This window comes from Lissotriton vulgaris, chromosome 1_2, assembly GCF_964263255.1.
Source record: "Lissotriton vulgaris chromosome 1_2, aLisVul1.2, whole genome shotgun sequence".
Taxonomy (NCBI): Eukaryota; Metazoa; Chordata; class Amphibia; order Caudata; family Salamandridae; genus Lissotriton; species Lissotriton vulgaris.
The window spans coordinates 125,495,626-125,523,056 of NC_141686.1; the positions used below are offsets into that span (position 1 = coordinate 125,495,626).

At 43.2% G+C, this 27,431-nt stretch overlaps 1 protein-coding gene across 1 annotated transcript in view; it reads right to left on the reverse strand.

Moving 5' to 3' along the window:
• Positions 1–27,431, reverse strand: part of LOC147734673 (estradiol 17 beta-dehydrogenase 5-like) — a 231,481-nt gene that overhangs the window by 95,187 nt on the left and 108,863 nt on the right. The window contains exons 4-7 of the mRNA XM_086952967.1: positions 26,538–26,615; positions 24,436–24,558; positions 10,031–10,140; positions 7,143–7,308 (exon numbers count right to left, since the gene is read on the reverse strand). Of these exons, the coding sequence (XP_086809093.1) occupies positions 7,143–7,308; positions 10,031–10,140; positions 24,436–24,558; positions 26,538–26,615 (477 nt within the window). The remainder of the gene's footprint in view (positions 1–7,142; positions 7,309–10,030; positions 10,141–24,435; positions 24,559–26,537; positions 26,616–27,431) is intronic.

The window sequence follows — 27,431 nt, forward strand, 5'->3', positions numbered from 1 at the left end:
TTATGTGCATTGTGTTTTGCTATGAGTTTATGCAGTCACGTCATTATGTTGCAATTCACAGACTAGTGGACAGCACACCCAGCGAAAAAAGATTGTTTTTTCAGGATAAATGCTGTCTACTCGTGTCCTGGATTGCCCCCATACTACCTGAATACCTTTTCTCATTTGCATAAAACATGCACACGTTCCACTTTCCGGTAGTGTGTACTCGCAATGTCACCTCTTATAGTTATAAATAGGACAGTCAAGCGGAGAGCCTTGTGGCCAATATATTTGGCCAAATCTGGCACTGTGGGGGCCAGTCAGACATGGACACGCAATTTTATCTATATGGGAAGCTGATACTCCAGGATACATTGTCAACCTTCGCCTGTCATATCCAAAGCAGGGCATCATCTGCTGCATTGGAGTAGGATAGTAAATAACAGCCCCACTGTGCTCATTCGAGGAACCGTACCATACTTGCGTATCTGCTTTACTACACACAGCCAACAGTCATTGTATTTTTGTTGTGGTTATTGGCCACAGATTTATTACTCCTTACATACGTCATATTTGTACAACTTCCCTGGACACCTTCTTAGGGCTGGGGTCATAAATCATTATCATACATTATCACGAATTGGGTATCACTCAGTGTCATTTGGACATCATAAATCATGGGTCATAAATCATTGGGATGTCATAAATCATTCTGTCACAAATCTGTCATCATTTTGTTGTCGTAAATCATTCTGCATGGGCATCATAAATCTTGGGTCATAAATCATTGGGATCTCATAAATCATTCTGTCACAAATTTGTCATCATTTTGTGGTCATAAATCATTCTGCATGGGCATCATAAATCATCAGCTATAAATCATCGGCTGGCCATAAATCACTGGTTTGTCTTTTGCTCATTTGCTTCTCCTATGGTCGTAAATCACCCTGACAACTCGTAGATTGTTCTTTGTTGTTTTCCACGCCCCTTGTGTGTGGGGGGTAGCCTTTCCCGTGAGTTAGGCCCTAACTCGCTACCTTGCTAGTCTCTTTTGTGCCCCACCATCTGGTGGGGGCTGGGCTGCGAGTGCCATTTCCGTTTGCTACCCCGTTTTTGTCTGATGTACTCGCCCTGGCATGAGGCATCCCAGAGTCAGTGGCCTTCCTTCTACACACTGCCCTGTCGGTGTGTTTCCATAACCAAGCCAATTCACCTTTTGTTTCTGTCTCTTTTGGTTGGATTTGCACTCTTTTTGCGCTATTTTTCTGTGAGGGTAGCTTCTTCTCGGAGTTAGGCCCCAGCTCGCTCCCCAGCTCCCTGATGTAAAGGTGAGCTGCCCAGGGGGAGCGTCGCCTTATATCCCTCTACCCCCTTCCTCTCTTCCCTTTGTCCTTGGAAGGTGGGGAGTGGACCTCAGGCGTGTTTCGCCGCACAGCATTTCCGGGTGGCGCAAATCAGATCTGGTCCTTGCGGGCTCTGGAGGCCGTTATGGTGCCGGCCCTCGAAGCCCCCTACGGTGACAGCCTTTGCTATTACAGGCGTGGCTTGTTTTTATTTCTTTGACTCTTGCTTTGTCTATGAATGTAAATCGTTTTGATCATTCCTTTATAAATATTTTTGATTTTTATCTTTTCTTCTTGGCTACGCATTTGCACACATTATGATATACAATTAAACTGAGCCTTATTTGAGCCTGCTTAGTTTTTTTACATTATATAACAGATCCATTGTAGTCCTTGTACATGTTACCCAGAATTACCCTGTGCTTAAAACCCCCCCATCAAGACTTTTTTCAAGTGACCTGTGGGTGCAACGGGTGTTTGCAGCCCTTTTTTCTGTCCTGAGAACACTTGATGTCATAGAAAGTGCTGCAAACACAGCTGTTCATCATAATCTTGTGGTATTGTTTCAGCTGAAATAAATATGTGGCAACGCCATTCCATGGGCACATTCCCTCATTTGCATGGAAGTTTGGCCCCTGCACACAAGGGTATGTTTTTTCATTTGGATGTACGCCACATTGCAGAATTGTGTGCAAGGCAAACAAGTATTCGTCAGTGCGCTGGTTGTGCCCCACAAAGGAGGACACCCACACAGAATCCACTGGGAAGAAAAATAGGGATCACAGGAACTCCAAGTAATATCTTTGCAAGGGTTACAGATACATATCAAAAACAGCTGCTCGGGTAGTGGTTCCTTTTCAAGTCTTCAAAATCTGGCTGGGTCAGCTAGCAGTCAAATATGGTGCTGCAGCTTCAAACAGCGACTCCGTCTTTCACGGATATGCACTTCCAGGAGCAGGCAGGAACGGACAAAGTTTTACCTATGCTGGGAAGAGTGTATTATTTTATAATTGAGGAGTTTTCCGTTGTCTGAACTGGGCACACTCAAACCTGCACCATGGTGCAGATAGTGGCAATGTGATGCATATCTACTATGGCCCTCATGTCTTTCCTCTGCAACACTTTTGAAGGCGGTCAATGAAAGATTAAAAAAATCTCACAGGATCTCTATAATCGAGTATTGTCTACTGCAGTAAAGATTACAGACCTTGAAGCAGGGTCACCTACATATGGTCCTGTTTTAACTAATGTATGGTGTAGCCATAGTTGTGTAAAACACAACAATAATGTCTTACTACATTTTATGTTAATCTATTTTGAGCCCAGTGGCAGACACTGAAAAGGAGTTTTGGTCCTTTTTTCTTGGAAGATGAAATGAAGTCGTATTTGAAGTGCCTAACAAGCAGTACGTGAACTGATCTGGGTTGACGGGGGGTGGGAAGGGAGAGGGGCGGAGGGGGGAGTGAGTTCAAACTTTAATTACTTACATCCTGATTCATGAAGCAAAATTGCGCCCGCAATAGCTGGGAAAATGCTATCGCGGGCGCAATTCCCAAAATCGGAATTCACTATCAAAAAAGCGAATTCGCAAACACAGATTTGCGAAATCGCAAAAATAATCGCAGAATGCCGGCAGGATACCAATTGCGATTCAGAAATAGCAAGAAAGCACGGATTCTGCGAAAATAATTGCGTAATCGCACATTACTCGCAATCGGTATTCATGAAAAATCGCTATTAGCGAAAAAGCCGAAAATTGCATTTTGCGAGGCGCAATTTAAGGAGAACCTAAAGCAGGTGGTAACCATCAAACCCATAGGAATTTCTTTTTTTGAAAAACCGTTGGCCAATCAGTAACTGGTGCAGGCCTGACCAAACACACTTAAGGGGAAGCAGCCACAGCAGAAGGAGTCTCACAATGCCAGGAATGTACATGGTGGTCAGGCGGCGAAGGCTACAGCGAGCAGCAAGGAGGAGACACAGAATCCAGGAGAGGATATTCCGCCAGCGGGTCACCCTGCTGGGCCAGACCAGAGAGCAAATATACGCAAAGTACCGGCTGAAAGGGGCTATGATCATCAAGCTTATACAGGACCTTGACCCCCTGATGCAGCACCCAACAAGGCGGCCCAATGCCGTCCCAACACATGTCCAGGTATTGTGTAGCCTGCACCTCCTGGCCTCTGGGAACTTTCAGTGGATAGTTGCGGTAGCTGGGGGGATATCCCAGCCTACCATGTCCCGCTGCCTACGTAGTTTCCTTGACGCAATGCTGACCCAGCTACATCAGCACATCAAATTTCCCACCAGCCAACAGGAATTGGATGAGACCAAGCTACAATTCTACAATGTTGGCCGTTTCCCACACGTGATAGGATGCATTGACTGTACCCACGTCCACATTTGCCCACCTGCTGGAACGGAGTACATGTACCGCAATCGCATGTCCTACCACTCCCTCAACATCCAGATGGTCTGCAATGCAAAGACATACATCACGGACATAGTGGCACAGTACCCGGGAGTACACATGACTCATTCATGACTCCACACACGACTGGTCAGGGGAGACTTCGGGGAAGGACACCTACTTGGTAAGTATACTTTGCCCACAATGTCACATTGAGAATGACTAGCTGCGCTGCACAGGCACTCACCCTCTGCTCCTCTCATTCAGGTGACAGTGGGTACGCCCTGCGTGAATACCTCCTCACCCCATACCTCAACCCTGCTACACCACAGCAACGGCGTTACAACGTATCACACATACGCACAAGGAATTGCATAGAGAGAACTTTTGGCCTACTGAAGAGCAGATTCCGCATACTTCACAAGACAGGTGGGGCCATGTACTACAGTCCTGAAGTGTGCTGCCGCATTGTGGCTGTGTGTGCTATCCTACACAACATTGCTACCAAGCGCCGGATACCTGTAGACATCTCTGGCAGTGAATCGGAAGGGGACGACCGGCCACCTGCACATGCGCGCCATGCACGCGGGGAGAACCCAGGTGAAGGCCACAGACGTCGCAACCACATCACACTGAACAGTTTCTAGTGCACCCTCTACACTCACCCCACAAATCACAAATGCATGCAAAATGTAATAATGACACAACGCCAATGTGTGCTGCAAAATTAAATATTATTGTTTCATTCACAATAATGGTACCACTTTAAATGTTGTCATTGCTAACAGTATTTCAGCATACTGCTGTGTGAAAGGACAGGGCAGGCTTATACTCAGCCTGTGCCTGAAATAGTCCTATGAAGTCAAGTGCGCCTCCTGCGCGTACCACCCAAGCGCCTCTGCGGCTCATCCTCATCCAAGGCACGTGTACCTGCAGTGGGCCTGGTGCTGCGCCTGAGTGCCCCTACTTGTGAGGCAGAGTGGCTGCTCACGCTCGATGTCCCCTCACTGACATCATCACCCCCAACAGTGGCAGGTAGAGCAGGGTGTAGTGCAGTCACGGCAGTGGTCAGGTGCTCAAGGACCCTAGCCACATCCTCGCAGCACTGGATGAGCTGCTGCTGCTGCGCAAGGGACCGCCGCGATAACTGTGAGGTCGCATTGCCTATTACATAATTTGACCTGGTGTAGGCCGTCAGCCGGGTCAATACCTGCCGGTGGCGGCGGCGTGCTGCGTTGCGCTGCGATGTAATTGCAGCAGTGTTGGCCTCCATGGCTGCAGTCATGCGGGCCATTCCCTCCCCCACACCTGCCATGGCTGCCGTCATGCGGTCCATCCAGTCCCCCACTCCGGCCACATTGCGCCCAATGTTGTACAGCTGTAGCTGTATGGCACCTTGGCGGCGTGCCTGCAGCTGATGTATACGGAGCATGCATCGCTCCACACTCATTCTCGCCAGCCGCTGTCCATTCCCCCTCCTGCTGATAGGTGCATTGGTCCGCTGGCGAGACCTGCCACGCCTGCTCTGCTGCCCTGACACAGTGGGTGTCTGCTGTGTTGCCGCTGTTGTGGGCCCAGATGTTGAAGCACCAGCTGCTGGTGGTGTCACGGTAGGTGTTGCTGGTGCGGCAGGGGCTGGAGGCACACTGGTAGAGGGCCTGGCTGCGGGAGTAGTAGCAGCGGCAGAGGCTGGGGGCACACTAGTAGTGGGCCTGGCTGCGGGAGTAGTAGCAGCGGCAGAGGCAGGGGGCACACTAGTAGTGGGCCTGGCTGTGGGAGTAGTTGCTGCGGCAGGGGCTGGTGGCTGTGTCTGTGGCGGCACCTCCTCCTCATCCTGTGCCTCCTCATCTATTTGCAACCTCTCGCTGTCGCTGCTGTCTGCGCCACCTGTGAGGGGAAGTGGACGTTAATTAGTTGCATGTATCTGTCACACGTGCAGTTGCTGCATGCATGCTGGGTGACATTCCCTGACTGGCTATGGCTTTGCGTACTTTGGTACCTGTCTGGCTGCATTGTGGTACTTCTACATTGTGGCCACACTACATGTCCCACAATGCTTCAGGGCATTACCTGATGTGCAACAATGGCATGACTATGGAACATTATGGGAGGCTATATGGTCATGGACATTCATAGGGGACAGGGTCGCAGTCGCATGCCACTTACCTTGGATGTCTTGGGTGGGGCGGGATGAGTCCAGACGAGTCACTCCAATGCACGCCTCCCTCTCCAGCGTGTCTTCTACTTGGTCCTCCAAGGCTGTGTTTGGAGGGACTGTAGGTCCTCCCCCTCCAGTGCCCGATGCCTCTCCAAGCCGCTCAGCCACCTTCTCTTTGGCACGACCTCGGAGGTCGTACCAGCGTTTTTTTTAGTTCGTCCAGTGACCTATCAGCCACACCCACAGAGTTCACCGTGGACGCTATTCCCTGCCAGATCCTACGTTTTTCCTGCTCCGGCACCCTCCTAGAGTCCTTATCAAACAGTTTGGAGTGGTTGGCCACCACCCCTTCTATCAAATGCTCCAGCTCCTCCTCGGAAAATTTTAACTTTCTCTTCCACCCTGTGGTGTTGCTGGGCCCAGGAACTGCATCCTCAGACATTGCAGCACTGTAGTTTCAGAGTTGGAATCCAAACAGAATAGCAGGAGCTCTCCCAGTTGCTGACTCGAGGTCTGCCTCACTGTGGTGAATGGGGGTGGGAACTGGCTGCTTCCTGGTTGTGATGTCATCACTGTGCTCGAAATGCGACTTCCCGTTTTCCCGATCTCGCGATTTTGCAATCTCGCAATTAGCGATATTGCTATTTGCGATATCGCTATTTGCGATATCGCAATCTCGACACGGATGTAGCCGGAAATAGCGATTTTTCTGCGATTATCGATAATCGGGAATCGGCTTTTGCGGCCGCGTGCGATTCTCTTTTTTTTATTGCTAAACATCATGAATTCCGATCTGCGATTTCTCAATAGCGATTTGCAATTTTTCGCTAATTGAGAATCGCAGATTCCGGTTTTCATGAATCAGGCTGTTAGTTGCTTTGTCATCTCCATATTACTGCATATAAAATATTGCAAACACCTTCAAAAACAATCAATGCAGCTGTGAGACATTACTTAAGGGCACTTAAAGGGTGCTAAAAACAAACATCTTCATAAATAACATACATTTCCATTACAACGCCAATAGCTCTAACTTTAACCTCATAGCTGCTATTACACATTCCTCCCCAGTGCTGCGCTGTCCATTAGAACTAGTGCTGAATGGACGTTCAATGGTCGTGCGCAGCACTGGGGAGGTAGCGCTGCTGACGACCATTGGCCGTCAGCAGCACTTAAGGGGCTAAAACATATAACAATGAGAGACCTATAGCATTGCAAATGCTTGTTTCTTATTATGTTTCTTACTTACCTCCAGATTCTGGGAGATGCGCTTTGGAGTAAAACTCTTGGAAATGGGAACAACACCACGTTGCAGTTGATAGCGTAGGGCTATGTTGGCTGGGGTTTTGTGATACTTTTTGGCAATTGAATTCATTAATTTATTTTCCAGGAGGACGGGCATATTCTGGTCAACCCTGAAAGAGAAGATACATGTGAAGAGTAAGGTGGATGTTCAGACTGTCAGTCACGACTAATTCAGCTTTCTAAAAAAGGGGATTCAAGTTGTTTGAAAATGTGAAAATGGTTGGTCAAAAACAATAATAAGGAAGGATAGGAAGTGTGATGTAGAGGGTGTAAGATGTGGTCGCGAGAGAGGGAGAGTCATTGATAATGAGGCTGGCAGACAGGGGCCATGGCAAGTAGATGGAGACATGCAGAAAAGAGAAGCTGGCAAACTAGGATATTTACTGGAAGCTGGGAAAGGAATGGAAGTTTGGCATGAGGAGGTGATATTACCAAGGCACTGCTTAATTTGAGCCGGTGGTTTCGGTTGCTCGGCACCAGCACTTAATTGTCAACAATGGCGCTTGTGACAGTCTGCCAGAAGGTAGCGCTGCCTGGATAATTTTAAGATAACCACAACAGTTAAATATTAATTCAATATACACTAAAAACGACTATTACCTGCCGCCTAAGTCATTCTTATAGCTATGGGGGCCTGAAATAGTTCAAACTCTCGCACTTGGAGGAGTGTGATGGTGAGTGGTTGTGTTGTTACTGTCATTGGCATTATAGCAAGGGCAGTGTTTGGTGTAAGCTGCTGTGGCCTTTTGATGAGAGCCCTGGCACATATTTGTTTTACAATTTAAGCACAGAACAGAACGGGGTTTAAAGGAATGTCCCAGTGGCTTGCCATTCATGAAGAAACAGCGGCGTTCAGGTGGTCTGCAGTGAACTGAATTAGTCAAAATTACTCCTAACCATTCTTAACAGATACCTGCTGATGTAAGGGAATAAATGCAAAGTATAATATACTGGGACTGAAATTTCCTGAATGCATCTAACCTCCTAGACATTTTTTATCAGAGTTCTTGCCCCCCTTAGGGCACTGCACAGCAGATAGGCACACTACTGAGTTGTCTAACCAAAGAGCTCCAGAGGGACCCCATGTGTATAGCTATAGGTTACCACTATGAAGGAGGATCCCGATGATCAAGCATGTAATTTCCATAAGTGAGGATTTGTATTTTTTTAAGGAAAGAGCCACTCTGTATGCCCAATCTCTGCATGGGTTCATTTCCCTCAGGCGAGGATTCCCTTACTCTATTATTTCTTGTGCTTCATATACTTTAGTGGGTAGAATGATTGGGAGGATGTACCGCGAAACAATGTATAGTCTGATTGTTCTCCTCCCCTTTTGTAGTTATATAATTATGGTAGAGAGGCTCAGCTCTGGGAGGTCACCAGTGTACCGATTAGGATCACTGGGGAATGTCAAACCATTTCTCATAAGAATAGAGGAACTGCACATACACAGTCCTTCAGCATTAGAAAAATAATGAAGCATCACTGAAAACCAATCCTATTGCCTCTACCTCTATCACTAACTCAGTAACTATACCACTGTCTATTAAATTGCACTCTCCTTACATTTCCCATTTCATAGCTATGACTACATAGTTATGTTTCAAAGGCAAAATCTGCCAACTATGGGCAAGCATATCAGTTGTTGATCCTCATCAAACTGTGACAATACTTAAGGTACTTTCTACGACTAATTTCATGGCCCATGATTGCCAAAGAAATGCCACAGTCCTCCTTCCCTGATACAGCTTGTTCCTGTCAAATCTCTAAAAGTGGCCAAGAAATTGTCTATGGTTCTAACATGCAGCCTCCCCAGCAATAAGTGCAATAACAAAATTGACACCTTGGGTCTAGCAGTCCTGGTTCAACCCTCAACCTCACTCATCAGCTCTTCACATGATGTGTTAAATGTCCACCACAGATGCATCATCCTGATGAAATCCATTTCCAACGTGACATATTGGTCAAGTTCAGACACGTTTTCAACCTCCTTTTCAAGGCACAGGCCATGGAGATTGTTGTTATCTGGTGACTTTAGTCCTATAGTGAATTGTTCAGCTTCCTCACTGATCTCCAATCTGGCTGCTGTACCAGATGGGACAGAGAATTATATATGTGAAGAACTCATTTCATGAAGAGGTAAAGGTCAGGTTTTAACTCTTCTGAACTCTTCTCAACTGAATTGCTTAGTTATTTAGAAACATAGTGAGTTGGCAAAAAAATATGCAGTGTCTTTCAGACTGGACCGTATTTTACTGTGTGTTGTCTATAAAGTGTGCCACTTACACTTGATGTCTGGCCCGGGACCAGGGTTCAATTCCCGCCTCGGCGGCTCTTGGACTCAATCTCCAGACCTGATCATTGTCGCCTCGGTGCCTAGTCTAACCATGGGTCCCACTATGTGACTTTGGGCAATAGCTTGCTTAATCTCCACAATGGCCCCAGCAGCGCTTGGATGCCTGGCTTCACCTTGGGGGTGCCCAGGAGTGGACATCTCACAGGAAAGCCAGGAAGGGTTCCACAGCAGTATGAATACAGCGCTACGAGACCTCAGGGTAGAAGTGCGCTATATAAATACAAACACATTTACATTTACAAGATTGGATGTCTCACTGAGTTGACATGTTGATGCAGAAAAGAAGGGATGGGTAATTAGATGAATGGAACAAGAATGCTGCACATTTACTAGTGGGGTCACTAGCTCACAGGTTACAGTGAGTATTTGCAGCTCTCACTTCTGTAATTGCTCAGGCGACAGTTACAGGGATATAGATACAGTTGGTGAATTGTGAAGATTAGTGCTGGGCTATGAAATATTTCTTAGTTTCTTACCACGTTGCGTCTCTGCTTGAGCCCAGAACACAATAGCCCTCTAGTACAATGTCCTTAGACTTGCAGAACTCCAAAAGTTTGCTCTGGTTAAGAAATGGATGGCACTCAACCTATGGAATCAAAAAAATGGAAACAGGAATAATATTACTAATAATATTGGATAAATCAACTGCAAAAAAATGTACTGATTAGTTAGCTTTATGGAGCACTCTTTCACAAAAGTCTTCATTTTACTAGCAGGACACCTACATTAGAACATATTTATTTAGAGAGCTGATACAACAAAAAAATTAAAGTGACTTTGGAGTCAATTCAATTTCAGTGTTATTTATAGGCAGCCTTTTGCATACTTTTTTATTTTTATTTTTATTTTTTTAATTTATTTAGATTTTTATAGAGCACAAACCAGACCTGTGAGGGTATCAGAGCGCTTTACAGGATAGATAGGAGGTAAACAAAGGACTTTTGAGGGGAGTATACAGTTTTTAAAAAAAACTTTATTTTTGTCATTTCACAGAAGAAACAAACAACAACTTCCCCCCGCGGCATCAAAACAGCACATATGCACATTGACAGACTCATTAAGGCACGACTAGACGACCAGAGGTCAAACTGAGATACATAGGCTTCTACGACACTTTACAAAATATCAGACAACAGCTAGCGTCTTATGAGCATTGGGCAAGGACCTACTCCTCACTGCACCTCCCCCGCGGCTCCGGGGTTGACTCCATCCTCCTCCTCAGTGCCCGAACCCATTGGTGAGAATAACTCTCCACTCGTTCCATCTGACTCACTATGCGAGGTGTGATCTAGGACCCCGATCTCGGCACACAGTACGCGCCATGCCAACAGGTCCTCCTGCAGCCTCCCATCCCTCCTACAGCTCTGCATATGTGCTTCCTCCGCTGGGGACCACACCCACACATCACTCAACCACTTGGGAATCTCTGCGGCCCTCTGACCCATCCAAGTGATAGCCAGTCTACGCCTAGCTAGCACCAGCATCAAGTGCATCAATTTATGAGCCAATTTCCTTTTCTTAGGTCTAGGTATTAAAGCAAACAAGCAGTATAAGGGTGTCAGCTTAATGTAAATCCCCGTAGTGGCAGTAATATGATTCACCGTCCTCTCCCAAAAACTCTGGACCATAGGGCATCCCCAGGCCAAGTGCAGGAACCCCTCTCCCCCCACCCCACATCTGGGGCAGTCATCCCTTCTATCTGGGGAGTAACGCTGCAGTGAGACCGGAGTGAAATAGGTGCGGTGCAGGAAATTAAAATGTATTAGCTTAAAACGCGCGTTACATGAGACCTTCTTCGTGAGGGTCCCTATTCGCTTGCGTTGATCCCGCTCAACCGGAGCTCCTAAATCCACCTCCATGGCCGCCCACGACGAAGGAACCGGCGGGGCAGAGTCCCTGCGCACGGCCGCAAACGACAGTGAAATAAGTCGACGTCCCCTGCCACAAGGCAATATTATGTCCAGAGTGTGAGTCATTGGGGGAACCTCCAGATATTGTGTCCATAGCGGCCTCACCACATCCCGCAAACCCTGGTAATGCAGGAACTGTCCTCTACCCAGGGCGAAAGTCGCCTCTGCTTGTTCATAAGTCAGGAAGGTTTCGGACGGATACCAATATGCCAGGGTCTCACAGCCCCCCTCCCACCAGACCCGGAAGGACATCTGCTCCTCCAACAACACCATGGGCTCCAGGATCCAAAGCGTCAGGTCCCTGTGTAAGGGCGCCGAACGGAGCACCTTTCAACGAATCGGTGCCAGACGGGGGGGGGGGAGTATACAGTTAGGATAAAAAACAGGGAGATAAATTGTACAAAGAGGCAGGCAGTGTCAGTCCCAGGATACCTGTGGGAAAAAAAACAGGTGGAAACATTTGAAACAACAGTCTCAGTGTGGATGAGTATCATCCAGTAAGACCATGGATAATTCCGAGATAGTGGGTGAGACAGGGACACTGAAGTGCATGTAATGTCAGCGTTAGGGGAGGAATTTGCCCATTAGGAACGTTTTGGCTGCTTTTTTTAAGCGAGCCAGAGAGGGTAGTCTTCTGATGGCGGGCAGGTGTGAGTTTCAGATTCTAGGTGCGGCCACAGAGAAGGCCCGAGTGTACCTTTTTCTTTTGCAAGCATGCGGGTTGAAGCAAAAGGTCTCTGGCAGATGGGATTCTGGCTCCTACGGATATCACAAGTTTCTGGGCCAGATATGCCAGAGAATTGGAGTATAGAGCCTTGTGGTGATGCAAGCCAGCTTAAGTTGGATCCTGGCCTGGAGAGAAAGTGATTTTAGAGCTTTCAAGTGGGGAGAGATGTGGTTCAATTTCTTCGAACCAGTTAGGAATCTAGTGGCGGCGTTGAGACAAGCTTTCAGTGGGGCCAGCGAGCTCTTGGGTAGACATGTGAGTGCGGAGCATCCATATTGTAGTCTGAAAATGACTACCGCCTGGATTGCCATTTTTAGGTTCAGGAGTGTAGAGGAAGGGTTTCAAGTTTCTTAGGTAGGCAAGGTGAAATCTGGTGGTTTTGCCCATCGGATTGATAGGGCCACGCATTCTCAAGCTGACGTCAAGGGTTATTCCAAGGGTTTTGGCAGAGTCTACAATGATAGGGGTGCAGTTTAAAGCTGTGATAGCCGTGAACCATTCTTGAATGTCTGTTTTTTTTCGTTTGGCATACAAAAGGCTAAAACAGTCTATATCAAAACAGATTACATAGGCGTAGATAAGTTAACTTATGAAAAGATGTGAGGCGAAATTGAGTAAAAAAGTATAATAGTTTATCACTGATGATTAGTAGAAGGTGTTCCGGGGACTGCTGTCTGAGATGGGTACATAGTACTCAGCATGTTTTCTATGTCCTCTACAGGGGAATTTGTTCTTTGTTCTCACTTCTGGCCTGTCCTGCTTATCATCCCTGTTTCAGGCACTTTTTTTGGAGACTTCCTAATGCCCTTGTTCTACTTTTGTTCCCATGCTTAACCTAAGCGCAAGGATGAGCAAGGCCGGGAGCCACAGATTAGTGTAAGTAGATGCAAGAGGTCTAAGAATCGTTCATTTTATCTTATTCTCTTGCTCGTTCAGTCTTTATCGCCTCGGCGAGCAGACATGGACATCTGATTCTGATTAACAAGAAACAGATCTCATGAAGGTGTGATGGTGAAAGGTGTTCATTAGCTCTTGAGTCAGTCTAGATGCCTATGCTTGCAACCAACATTCCTCAATTCCTCACCTTCATCGTGAGTTTTCAGTATTAGCCAACCTTGGTTGAGGCACTGCTTGACAGTGCCTTGGAAGAACACCATCATTTCTCTGAAGCCAAAATTCTTTAAAGTTTTGAACAAGATCATTTGCCATAGGTAGCTTGTTGTCCACATGCTGGTTAACAGAATCACTGAAAAAATATCGAATGCAAAAATATAGACGCAAAAAATATCGAAGTAAAAATATAGAAAGACAAAATATTGAAATCCTATTTACAAACAGGTAAGTACAAAAATATCGAATCAAAAATATCGAATAAATATAAATACTTAATAAAAATATCGAATTTATTAAAATAACTTAAAAATAATTTAAAATTAATGAAATAATAACTATAATTAATTAAAACATATTTAAAAATACTTAAATAACTTTATTAAATAATTATTTTTAAATAAAAAAAAACTTGATTTTTTAACATACATATATATTAACAAAATATTAATTAAAAATATACAATATTTTTACTGTAGCATAGCAAGAGGTTAAAATTTACTATTACCACTCCAGCAACTGCTACAGTAGGGTAAACATTGGATAGCGTAGGGGTAAAAATTACTATTCCCACTCCAGAGAGTGCAACAGTAGGGAAAGCGTTGGATAGCATAGGGGTAAACATTACTATTCCCACTCCAGAGGGTGCAACAGTAGGGAAAGCGTTGGATAGCGTAGGGTTAAATATTACTATTCCCACGCCAGATGGTGCAACAGTAGGGAAAGCGTTGGATAGCGTAGGGGTAAAAATTACTATTGCCACTCCAAAGGGTGCAACAGTAGGGAAAGCGTTGGATAGCGTAGGGGTACAAATTACTATTCCCACTCCAGAGGGTGCAACAGTAGGGAAAGCGTTGGATAGCGTAGGGGTGAAAATTACTATTCCCACTCCAGAGGGCGCAACAGTAGGGAAAGTGTTGGATAGCATAGGGGTAAAAATTACTATTCCCACTCCAGAGAGTGCAACAGTAGGGAAAGCGTTGTATAGCATAGGGGTAAAAATTACTTTTCCTACTCCAGTGAGTGCAACAGTGGGAAAAGCGTTGGTTAGCTTAGGGGTAAAAATTACTATTCCCACTCCAGAGGGTGCAACAGTAGGGAAAGCGTTGGATAGCGTAGGGGTAAAAATTACTATTCCCACTCCAGAGGGTGCAACAGTAGGGAAAGTGTTGGATAGCATAGGGGTAAAAATTACTATTCCCACTCCAGAGAGTGCAACAGTAGGGAAAGCGTTGGATAGCATAGGGGTAAACATTACTATTCCCACTCCAGAGGGTGAAACAGTAGGGAAAGCGTTGGATAGCGTAGGGGTAAAAATTACTATTCCCACGCCAGATGGTGCAACAGTAGGGAAAGCGTTGGATAGCGTAGGGGTACAAATTACTATTCCCACTCCAGAGGGTGCAACAGTAGGGAAAGCGTTGGATAGCGTAGGGGTGAAAATTACTATTCCCACTCCAGAGGGTGCAACAGTAGGGAAAGTGTTGGATAGCATAGGGGTAAAAATTACTATTCCCACTCCAGAGAGTGCAACAGTAGGGAAAGCGTTGGATAGCGTAGGGGTAAAAATTACTATTCCCATGCCAGATGGTGCAACAGTAGGGAAAGCGTTGGATAACGTAGGGGTACAAATTACTATTCCCACTCCAAAGGGTGCAACAGTAGGAAAAGCGTTGGATAGCGTAGGGGTACAAATTACTATTCCCACTCCAGAGGGTGCAACAGTAGGAAAAGCGTTGGATAGCGTAGGGGTGAAAATTACTATTCCCACTCCAGAGGGTGCAACAGTAGGGAAAGTGTTGGATGGCATAGGGGTAAAAATTACTATTCCCACTCCAGAGAGTGCAACAGTAGGGAAAGCGTTGGATAACGTAGGGGTAAGAATTACTATTCCCACTCCAGTGAGTGCAACAGTAGGGAAAGTGTTGGATAACGTAGGGGTAAAAATTACTATTCCCACTCCAGTGAGTGCATCAGTAGGAAAAGCGTTGGATAGCGTAGGGGTAAAAATTACTATTCCCACACCAGTGAGTGCAACAGTAGGGAAAGCGTTGGATAGCGTAGGGATAACATTTACTATTCCCACTCCAGAGAGTGCAATAGTAGGGAAAGCGTTGGAAATCATAGGGGTAAAAATTACTATTCCCACTCTAGTGATAAGTTTTAACGGGGTACACCCTAAAACTATCTGACCTGGGTCAATAATTAGATACATATGAAGGGGGCGTGTTAATTGCTTTAAGGACATCAAATGTCAAATGGATACATTGTATAGATTAAATCTTGGCCAATCCAATATATTCAATACACAATTTATTTGGCACAATGATTAATGGAGAGAAAAAAATGCATCCATCAATAAATTCCAAGCATTATGCATTCCGTTTCATACATAATGGAAAACATAAATTAATTATTTATAAAAGGCTATGAACACTTTTATCAATCAAAGTTATAACATAGTATTCGCATAAGTATACCTCGGCGCACTCTCAGTGATAAAAGGTAGTTAGGTGGGATAGGTGTGATGGGATAAGTGTGGGGACTAGGTAAAGGTGTTGTGACCATAACACAATCACAATAGAACTCAATAGAACCTTTACAGTCTGATTTAGATCAACAGTTCCATATAGCTCTCTTTACATAGGATGCGTTTAATTCCATCTATTTTCTTCCTATGCGTGGAAAAGTAATGTAGTTCGGTCTACGTTTCGACCGCGCAAGATGTAAGGGTTGGTTCAAACCTCATTCTGGGGTCTTCATCAGGACATAGTGAAGGGGTGAGTGCCTACAGGTAATAAAATAAAGTGAATGTATCACTCCCTTCAGGAAAGTTTTAAGTATAAAAGGACTGGCGAATAATCAAATACATACTTTACATTAGGCCATTCAGTGGCCATTATGGTAGGACCATCGTCGGTTCCTGTGGTGAGGAATTCAACCTGCAATTAATTAGAAGGCTTAAATTACAAAGGGTTACCAAATGATAGGAGATCCTATCTAATGGTAAGGCCACAGGAGTTAGAGGGAGGGACACTTACTGGGATATTGCATTCATCCAATCCGATTTCTTGTCAAATATTAGAAGGTCGCAGCGGGAGCAGGCAAGTCGTCACCGTTCCCTGGTGGTTCTTTAAAAATTGTAGGCGGAATTGTTAGGTATACTACATGGTAGATAAGGTCACAGTTGTAATCCAATGTGGGGGATATATAACGCCCTCTGCACTTTGTAAAGACGAAGCGTCGTCCGCATGGTAGACTGTCTTACATGCAGGGTCTTGGAATGTCTATATTAAAAAAACTCAATGGAGCATTTGGATCCATTAGGATATATTTAGATGCTCATGGTGTTGTAAAGTCACAGCATCAAGAGCAGCATATCATGGATTCATAGACTGCTTAAATCTACTGTTTTTAAAAAAAACGTGCACCAACTCAGCGTGTTGTGTGAACGTAAAAGACTCTGTTCGCTGTTTAGGACATGCACTGAAGAAATCTTCGTGAGCGCAGTGTAGCGTATGTACATAGACTGTTTAAATCTGCCGGTTTTGAATACATGCACAAACTCAGCGTGTTGTGTGGGTCAGAACATAAAGTAACTATGTTCGCCACTTAGGACATGGATTAGGGAAATAACCGTAAGGGCAGTATTCCATCGATTTATCAAGGCCGCTTAGCTCTTATCCTAACCACCTACCTAACCTTCAACGAGCCGCGTGTGACGGCATGTCAACAGGTCGACTTCAAGTCTCCAAGTGAGCCGCCTCGAGGTGCAGCCGCTCTATGCTGCCTGAGGGCTCGCCGCGGTTTAGCCAATCGCGAGCCGAGTCTAAGGGACTGTGTGCCAAGTTCTTGAATCAATTGCTTGGTCCCTGATACAGACCCGATAGTTGCGTGTTCCAAGGTCGGCTACACACCAGTGTACACATTATTCATACTAAAATGCATATCCTGTGTTTCAGGCTGATTTACCATTGAAATCGGCTACCTTCATTTGGTGCATCATTTGGGGGCCATTACCATTTTTGACAATGTGCTGTGTGTATATCCGCAATTGGTATAGAGGATCTCAGCTAATTGTCAATGTTAGACATACAACACACGGAAATATTGGCAATAGAGAGTAAATCGTTCAAAAAAATATACGTTTTAAATACAAAACATTTGATGGGGGCAAAGGTCTCAACAGCTTAATATAGGTTAGATATAAATTGTCACCATCTTGTATTTACAGAAATGGGGTACAGTGTGGTCGTTTCCCTAATGTATAAAAACAGCATTTCATCAGGGACTTTCTAGGTGACTACATTTCATTCAGGATCGATGGAAGCCATCTGGGCAAATGTGGCGTCCAGTTCATTGAGTCCATTTTGGACAGAGTCCAAAGATTGCATCCATTTACATTCTCTCATATTCATAATGGAATTTAAATCTCCCCCCGTGGTCCCAGGGTAATTTTCTCAAGATTACCCACTTCATGGATTCTGGTGTATGATTGTTTGCTAGAAAGTGTTCTACCAGGGGTGCTCCTGTTGTATGGCACCCTATCCTGCTGCAGTGTTGCAGTATGCGATTTTTGACTTTTTGCTTAGTTTGCCCAATGTAGATTAACCCACATGGGCAAAAGATAGCATAGATGACCCCATTGCTGTTGCAGTTGGTGAATGATTTGAAAGTGACTGTTAGATTGTTGTGTGTTAGCGTTTTAGTCTCTAGGCACAGTGCACAGGCTTTACAGTTGGTACATTTGTAGTGTCCCAGTGTTGTTGGTAGATTCCACATTGTTTGGATGGTTGGGTGCAGGTGGGCTGTCTAGCATAGAATGCACTACGTAGTCTCTAATGCTTTTGGCTTTTTTGAAAGTATGCATTGGTGGTTTGGGTGTTTCAATGACATCTGCAACGATGTTCCAATATTTGTTGACTATCTTCCGTATATCGTTACTCTTACTACAGTAAGTTGTGACACAGATCATCCTGTCTTCTTGTGGTTTCCGGTCTTTGGATAAGAGCAAAGTTGCTCTATCGCTTAACATGGCCCTCTTGCGTGCCCTCTTCACCAACCTCTTAGGATAGCCTCTTTCCAATAGACGTAAGATGAGATCATCCGATTCCGCAAAGTAGTCCTTTTTCCAGGTACAATTCCTGACATATACGGAGGAATTGGCCAAAGGGTAAATTATCACGTAGGGCCCTGGTGTGGTGGCTTGAATATCTCAACAACGTATTCCGCTCCGTCGGTTTACGGTACAGTGTGGTATATAGGGCTCCCTCATGTTCTTTAATGGTGATGTCCAAAAAGTCTATAGATTCATTGCTGCAGTTGGTGGTAAATTTTATATCCTGTGACTGGGTGTTGAGCCATTCAGTGAATGACGTAAGTTCTTGTTGGTTCCCTGTCCACAACATCAGAATGTCATCAATGTATCGGCGGTACTCCGTGATCTTATAAAGATATGGGTTGTGGGGAGAGAGAATGCAATGTTGTTCATAATCACTCATGTAGAGAATTGCCAGGTCCGGGGCGAATGCTGCCCCATCGCCACGCCCTTGCTCTGGATGAAGAAATTGTTCTGGAATATGAAAAAGTTTTTAGTCATTGCGATCTCCAATAAATCGATTATAAATTCTGTTGGTACCTCAACCGGTTGTGGTCTTAGTTCGAGGGCTCGTCGCATTGTTGTTAATGCTGGTCCTTGAGGAATGCTCGTGTACAATGAGACTATGTCCATAGTGACCAATAGCTGTTTTTCTTTGTCGAAGGGTCTCTGGTCTACTAAATTGATCACCTGCGTAGTATCTCTTAGGTAGGTGGGGGTTGTCTCTGCCAAGGGTTTCAAGAAGACATCGATGTATTTGCAAAGCGGTTCAAGGAGGCAACCGCAGCCTGAAATAATCGGGCGTCCTGGTGGTTTCGTTGGGTTCTTGTGTACCTTTGGTAAGACGTAGATGGTTGGTATACGTGGTTGGCTCACATTCAAATATAGACACTCCTTTTCTGTGAGGAAACCAGACTCTTTTTCTTTATCGGTGATGGCGAGAATCTCAAGTCTAATCTCCCTTGTTGGATTGGTTGCTACTGGCCGGTAGCTCACGCCATCTCTCAGTTGGGAGTATATCTCCTGAGTATAGTCATCAACATCCAAAATGACTATAGCACCGCCCTTGTCCGCTGGCTTTATGACAAAAGCCTTATTGTTTTTCAATGTATCAAGGGCGGCCCGTTCATTCTTAGCAATGTCATGCTTCACATATGGTTTTTCTTCACATGTCCTAAGTACATCCCTTAGAACTAAGCTCTCGTAGGTTAAGACCCGATGCGAGATAGAGGCGGGGTAGGGTGTGAAGGTTGATGGTGGGCGTAAACCTGAGAATGATCTAATCATGCTTGGTGTTTTATGGAGGAAAAAGTTCTTGAGTCTGATCTTACGGAAGAATTTCGCCAGTTCCGTTTTGATGTTGAACCAATTCACATGAGACGTTGGTACGAAAGACAAACCTTTACTCAGAACTCTTATTTCGTCTTCTGATAGGGTTTGTTTGGATAGATTCATAATAGGACTTCCTCTCCTTACCAGCGGTATGTCTTCCTCCTGGTGCTGATTTCCCCGTGGTTCTCCTGCTGGAATCTCACCTGTTTGCTGTTGTTGTATCCTTGTTGTCTCCCATCGTCCCAATTCTGGGGGTTTTGTCCTCTGCTTGAGCGTCTGTTCCAACCCCCTCCTCTCCCCCGGGGGGGTCTCCATGGACTGTCCCCTAAAAAAGGCTGATTTGGTCTGCTTGAGTGGTCCTGTGGGGTCGGGTACCATTGGTCTTGGTTCTGGTAGGTTCCGCTGGTTCCTGCTGTCTCGTTGTCACTACTCCCACTGTATGATGAATCCGAGAAGTTCGTAAATCTTCTGCCTCCATGGTATCCTCCTCTGTAGCCCCCTCTTCCTCTGTAGGAGAAGCGGCCTTGGTTATCCTGTTTAAAGTAGTCCTCAGCCAGGTAGGGATATGTCTTTTTCTTGTTATAGTAATGAATGTCTTTTGTCAACTTTTCCAGTTTTTTGTTTTGGGTCTCTACGTCGAAGTCCTTGAGAGTTTTGTTCAGGCGTTAAAGAGTTTCCTTCGCACTTGCAAAGGCTGTGTGACTGGCAATTTCTTGTTTTAAGTCACTTATCTCTTTTGTTAGTGATTCTACCTGTTCTCGAGCTGGCTCCACTCCAAGGACCATCCAATGGCGGGAACAATTGTTTGCTACAAAACTGAAGCCCTCCTAAAACTTCGGATTGTCCACAAATATCGCTGGTTCATTTCGGACCTGTAGCCCTGTAGGTATGACATTGGCTTTGAGATACCCAGTCAAAAGGTGGCCATGTAGTTTCGTGCGCACCAACTTTTTCTCTAGACGTTCTAGTTTGTTGATTTTCTCATTAAGCGAGAAATCTACAGTGGTAGTGTTGGATGAAAGAAATGCAGTCCCTGTGTCTCCCTGAAGAAGATCTCTTATATGGTCTTCAGTGTAAGAGAGGGTTTCAGACTCAAACATGATAATTCCCTCAATGTTAGTCCTAATAAATAGATGCAAGTTTATATGTAGAACCCTCGCAAGACAGCTCTTGCACTGAGAGTGATAAGTTTTAACGGGGTACACCCTAAAACTATCTGACCTGGGTCAATAATTAGATAGGTGTGATAACTTTTGTGACCTTATCATTAGATAGGATCTCCTATCATTTGGTAACCCTTTGTAATTTAAGCCTTCTAATTAATTGCAGGTTGAATTCCTCATCACAGGAACCGACGATGGTCCTACCATAATGGCCACTGAATGGCCTAATGTAAAGTATGTATTTGATTATTCGCCAGTTCTTTTATACTTCAGACTTTCCTGAAGGGAGTGATACATTCACTTTAATTTTATTACCTGTAGGCACTCTCCCCTTCACTATGTCCTGATGAAGACCCCAGAATGAGGTTTCAACCAACCCTTACATCTTGCGTGGTCGAAACGTAGACCAAACTACATTACTTTTCCACGGATAGGAAGAAAATAGATGGAATTAAACGCATCCTATGTAAAGAGAGCTATATGGAACTGTTGATCTAAATCAGACTGTAAAGGTTCTATTGAGTTCTATTGTGATTGTGTTATGGTCACAACACCTTTACCCAGTCCCCACACTTATCCCATCACACCAATCCCACCTAACTACCTTTTCTCTTTATCACTGAGAGTGCGCCGAGATATACTTATGCGAATACTATGTTATAACTTTGATTGATAAAAGTGTTCATAAATTTTTAAAAATAATTAATTTATGTTTCCCATTATGTATGAAATGGAATGCATAATGCTTGAAATTTATTGATGGATGCTTTTTTTTTCTCTCCATTAATCATTGTGCCAAATAAATTGTGTATTGAATATATTGGATTGGCCAAGATTTAATCTACACAATGTATCCATTTGACATTTGATGTCCTTAAAGCAATTAACACTGACCCCTTCATATGTATCCATTCCCATTCTAGTGGGCTTAACAGTAGAGAAAGTAAACATTTAGTATATTAATACATATAAATAAATATCAATACCAATAAAAATTAATTAAAAGTAAATACTAATTTAATACAATATAATAATTAATCAATTAAAAAATATTAATTATTAAAACTCATTAACTATTAATACAAATTAATTGCCAATTTACAATTAATTAATTAAAAAATAAAATTTAATTACCAATTAATTCAAAATAAATACCAATCAATAAATAAAAACATTTAATTAATTACAACTAAATAACTTCCCACCCTATTCCCCTATAAACCCACAACCCGCTATGGAAAATAAATTAATTAAATTAACTTAATGATCAATTACTCCATTAATAAAAAACATTTACCCATTAATAATTAATTAATTACCAATTAAAAATTAATTAATTTATTTTTCAATAAATACCAATATATAAATTAAAATATTTAATTAATCAAAATTAAATTACTTCCCACGCTATTCCCCTATAAACCCACAACAGAATTAAATTACGCAAAAATTAAATAACATAAAATGAATTACTTAAAATATATTACAAAAAAAATATACACTTTGCACACATGTACTAACATACAAAACACTTAAAAAATTCGATATTATTAAAAATTCAATAATTTTAAAAACCTATATATTATATACTTCGATATTTTGACTTTCTATATTTATATAAATCAATATTACATTTCTTACCTTAAAAACGATATTTTTGATGACTATATTCTGTCCATTCGATATTTTGTCCATTCTATATTTTGAAGTCGATATTTGTGCAATTCGATATTTTGTACTCGATATTTTGTCGGTTAACAGCCACGTAAGTTTGTTTCCTATTGCTTCCAGCTCCTGTCGCAATAACTTGGGTCATACAATTTAACATATCTCTTCAGGGCAGATATTTTAGTTTATCAAGTTTATCTTTTCATCAATTTTACTACATCTCTTTGTAAATTTGTAAATTAGAGTTAACAGCTTCCCTTGGCTTGAGGCAAACTTTGGTTACGGGCTAAGCCCAAAAATAGAGTCTTGTCAATAAACTAGCTCTAGGATTATTTCAAGATCCTTTCCTTATGGCATAAGGTGTGAGACCAGCTGTTTCCAGCAGTCACCTACAAAGTGTTTTTTGTCGCTGCATTCCTTTTTATTAGAAAGTGCATTGCTGTCATACTATTGGTCTGTTCTTGGTGTGTAATGCTTTAGTTACCTTTTATAAGGGCATTTTGTATTGCCTGTCAGATTTGGACTTTTGATTTCCAGTTTTCTTAGAACCTCGACTAGATGGTGACTTGATTGCCGGAATCCACATACTTTTGACCCATGAAGTCGGGTTGTTTTATTCTATATAGTATATTTCCTTACCTACCTTTCCCTGTACTTTTTCCCTCCCATACTCACCTTTAGAACATTCCACTGGAGTTAATTTAGAATGTTGAGGCCTCCTGTCTGGAGAGCCGTCTCAGGCAAGACCAGAGTCCCACTGAAATGTCCTTTACTTGGGGAACATGTTGTAGAGGAACTACACTTCTGAATCTACATCCAAGTGATGAGGAGAGTACAGAGATTTCAAGAAGAATAGTGCTTGGTTTACCTTCAGCATGACAAGTGGAAAGGCATTTGTTAGTACTGCGTGTTTTAGTTTTTATGTCCGCATTATCATGCAACAATCATTTTGTACCAATATATTTCTTTTGAAGGTTACAGGAATAATTCATAATCCACATGTGTTACTTCTTGTACAAAAATCAGTGCAATAGAATTCAGAACCATAAAGAATGACTATTGGTGAAAATAAGCAAGTACTATAATGTTGTAATCCTAATAGATGGATAGAAAATAAGTGCTAACAAGTTTGTAACTATTTCTAAAAATTGCGCAAGACTATATCCTTGCAAGATACTTCTCTTGTTTCAGGATGGATTTAATCGACTTTACACAGGAACAAATAACAGCATTCCAACAACAAGTCCCTGCAGCATCAACTATGTATCATTATTGGCTAGCAAGGATGCTATAAACCATGGGGAACTTACAATGTAAACTTATAAGATGGCCACCTGCATGGACAAGTCTCTTAGAGACATGTGGGCTAATGGGAGTTGTAATCATTATCTATTTATCAGATGTTTCATGAAACTTATTCTTTCGAAACACGAGGTTCTTGTCTATGCAGCGCCCATGCCCAGAACACCCTTCCATCCTCTTCTGAGGGCCTAGAGTAATGCATAGCAAAGGATGGGTGCGTAAGGTTAAGCGCCTGCTATGCCGTATTTTGACATAAGTCCCCATGCAGGAATCCATTTTGGAGAGCATCCATTGGACAGGGCAGAGTACCAAAACTGCCTCTGCTAAGGAGCAGAGTTGTGCTTCTGGAGCGGCTGCTGCTACTCTTATCATAGTTTACCTGTCAAGAGTGGCAGAGCCTCCAGTAGCCATTGAGAATTTTGTACTACTGGGGGTTGATCTGACGTCATAAACCAACAGTGGGAGGGCCCTGGGGCAATAGCACCAGCAATGTGAGGAAGGAATCTCAAACAGTCACATTCCAACTTTTTTTTAAAAATGGGACTGAATTTGTCAGTGATGGTCATCTTACCTGATTGCAGACAGGTTTATATTTGAGCCCTGGTTTGCTCAGGATCCATTCCAGCTGCTTACGGTTGAAGTTGGACACACCAAGGGACTTCACAAGGCCTGCATCTTTGCACTCCTCCATGGCCTACATAGGAAACAATGCAAAATGATGTCACTATTTATCTATGTAACCTAAAATACTCACAATGGCACGTCAAAAAACACAAAATTAAACATTCAGCCCCAAAGGGTAGCTTGCTGATGGTTCTTCCACGCATAACAGATTTTGTAAAAGAAGTAGTAAAATTGTAACTTTAACACCACTTTAGGCCTGGTATTTGAGTCATGCTTAAAGATAATTGCTAGTGTGTATTTCCTTTGAAGAATGATCGCCAAAAGGGGCAACTCGGTAGTATTTTGAATCACACTCAGTGTATGTTATGTACCACAATTTGCTACATTAATTTTAAATGCCACATTACCTTATAAATTAAAAAGCCCTGTTGATCCACCAAATTAATGAAAATAGTGAAGAAAGGCCTCACACAAGTCTAGCCAAATGCAAACACCAGAGCAGTGAAAGCAGCATGAAAGTTTCCTCATATAATCAAATCTCATAAACTGATATTAAAATGCACAAAATTATCAATATAAAATCATTATGTTTAACTGGCTCCAAATCACCATGATATACACTATGTGTATCAGCTTGCAAAGCCAAATCTCCGTGCAGTGAGAGACCATACGTTACCTACACAATATAACAGTCTGTTACCTAAATCCTTATCCGTATACTCAGAATTAACGGTTTAAAATGCCTCAAAGCAGCCAGATAATTAATGAACTAAGGATATCAACATCACATTTGCCAGATCTATCAAGGCTCTGATATTCCTCTCTAAAATGGCCTCAAAATTCAAAGAAATGCATCCTGGAGAACAGCTGCAAACCTTCATAAATATCCATAAAATGCCCCAAATATCCTAAAACATCAGCATGCTATATCATGAAATCTCTGTAAAACGTCACAAAATGACAGGTGGAACATTACCCAATCTGAAAGGAATAACATCAAATGAGCAGCATGATCTGCCCCTGAATAGCTGCATGAAATGACCGCAACCTATTAGATATTAAGAACACCAAACTGCATGAAACACGTACCACAAGGTCTGACCTTCTTTGCTGCCCAATCACTAGGGGCATATTATCAAGGGGGTTTATCTCCGCTTTTTTGGCTATAAAAGCCAAGAAAGCAGAGATAAAATGATCTCCCTATTACCTAGCTGTTGCTAACACCAGTTAGAGACAGCTAGTAGGAGATAGCGACCATCTTGGGCCCCACTTTGCATGTCAGTGATATTTATCACTAATGACATGCAAAGTGGGCGTGCCAAGATGTTAGAGACTGAAAACAGTCGCTAACATCGCTATCTCCTGTTACCAACTTTTGGAGATATTCGTGCTAAGCGCGAATATCTCCAAAAGATAACACCTGCCCTGAGCAGTTCTTAGCCATGTTATCCAATGGGAGGTGGATAACATGGCTAAGAGCATTAGCTCGCTAATGCATGAATATCGCTGACTTTTCAGCGATATTCATTCATTTGCGGCGATTTTTATCGCATTTGCGATAAACCTTGGTAATACCAAGGTTTATTTTCGGTAAAAATCGCCGCAGCTCAGCGGTAAATTTTTGTCTCTAACCAAGCAATAGCGATAATTATCGCTATTGCCCCTAGATTTCTCAGCCTCTCTTGAAACTCGGGAGTTAGGAGAAGTTCTCCATTAACAGATTCAAAACTATGCAGTCTTCAGGAAAGTTCTAGGGATTTGGTGGGTTCAGCCATATTGCCTATGAGGCAGAATACAAGAGACTGCACCAGCTCTTCCCATGCAGGTCCTGAGTTGTCTGTACAACAAATTAGACAATTGTAAGCACTCCAGATATCATTCTTTCCAATCCATCATCCGTTCTGGAACTCAAAGTCAAACTAAAGTCACAAAAACTGATGCTTGATGTCATTTAAATTCACTAAGTTGACTCACACTGGCAACGTTCAATATGCGAATGATACCATGATATTCAATCCTTCCACCAGGCATCCCCGTGCAGATCTATACCTGCCATATATCCCGGAAGTCAACGTTGTGGTAAATGTTCTTTCCGTTTTCATCTTTTGGTGTCAAACTGTCTCCAGGCTGCAAACAAAAAGCACATTTCTTTGAAGGACCTCTTCATCGATCGTTAATTCTCTCTAACTCTGTGATTTCAAATGAATGGCTTATGCAACAGATTTGCTGACATTGACTTGAAAAGACGTATCCTGTTATCCACGCAGATTTTCTCCACATAGAGCGTTACACATTTTCCACAAAATAGGTCTAATGAATTTTGTGTAAATAAAAGAAAATCTTGACATTGTGTTTTCAATGAGGAGCACGCAATCTGGATGTTGTGTGATGTCTTACCTCTCTTACCTCTTATTTGGCTGCCTCCAAGGATGTATGGGTGGTCTGTCAACCATTATGGCAATAATCCTGAATGTTGGGGAGCCTATTTGTAGAAAATCATCAATAGATTCCCATGCTGTATTGGTCCCCAGCCTTAACCTACCTCCTAATGCACAAAGGCAATGAAAATTGAACATGTGCATGGATTGGGTACAGCACTTTTGTCTCTGTATGGGCAGTACCAAAATCAAGGACATATCTGCGCCATGTTGCGTGATTCTATCTGTCCTATCTTGCAATCCCGTTCTCCTGCAGCTTCACATTACCCTTCATTCCGCTGCTAGGCAAAAAGACCTTTTCGATCGCCATGGCTTTTCAGCCAAACACGTGCACGCGTTACATTGCCTTCAATTACAACGGTTTGCATGTGAGGCGATTTACTTGCGGGAGAACGCCCCCTATATGGTAGCAATTATCGCTCTCACAAGTAAATCACGCAGGCTGTTGTATTTCAGAATAACAACAAATGAAGCAGGAGTTCAGTTGAGTGATTTATTAGATATA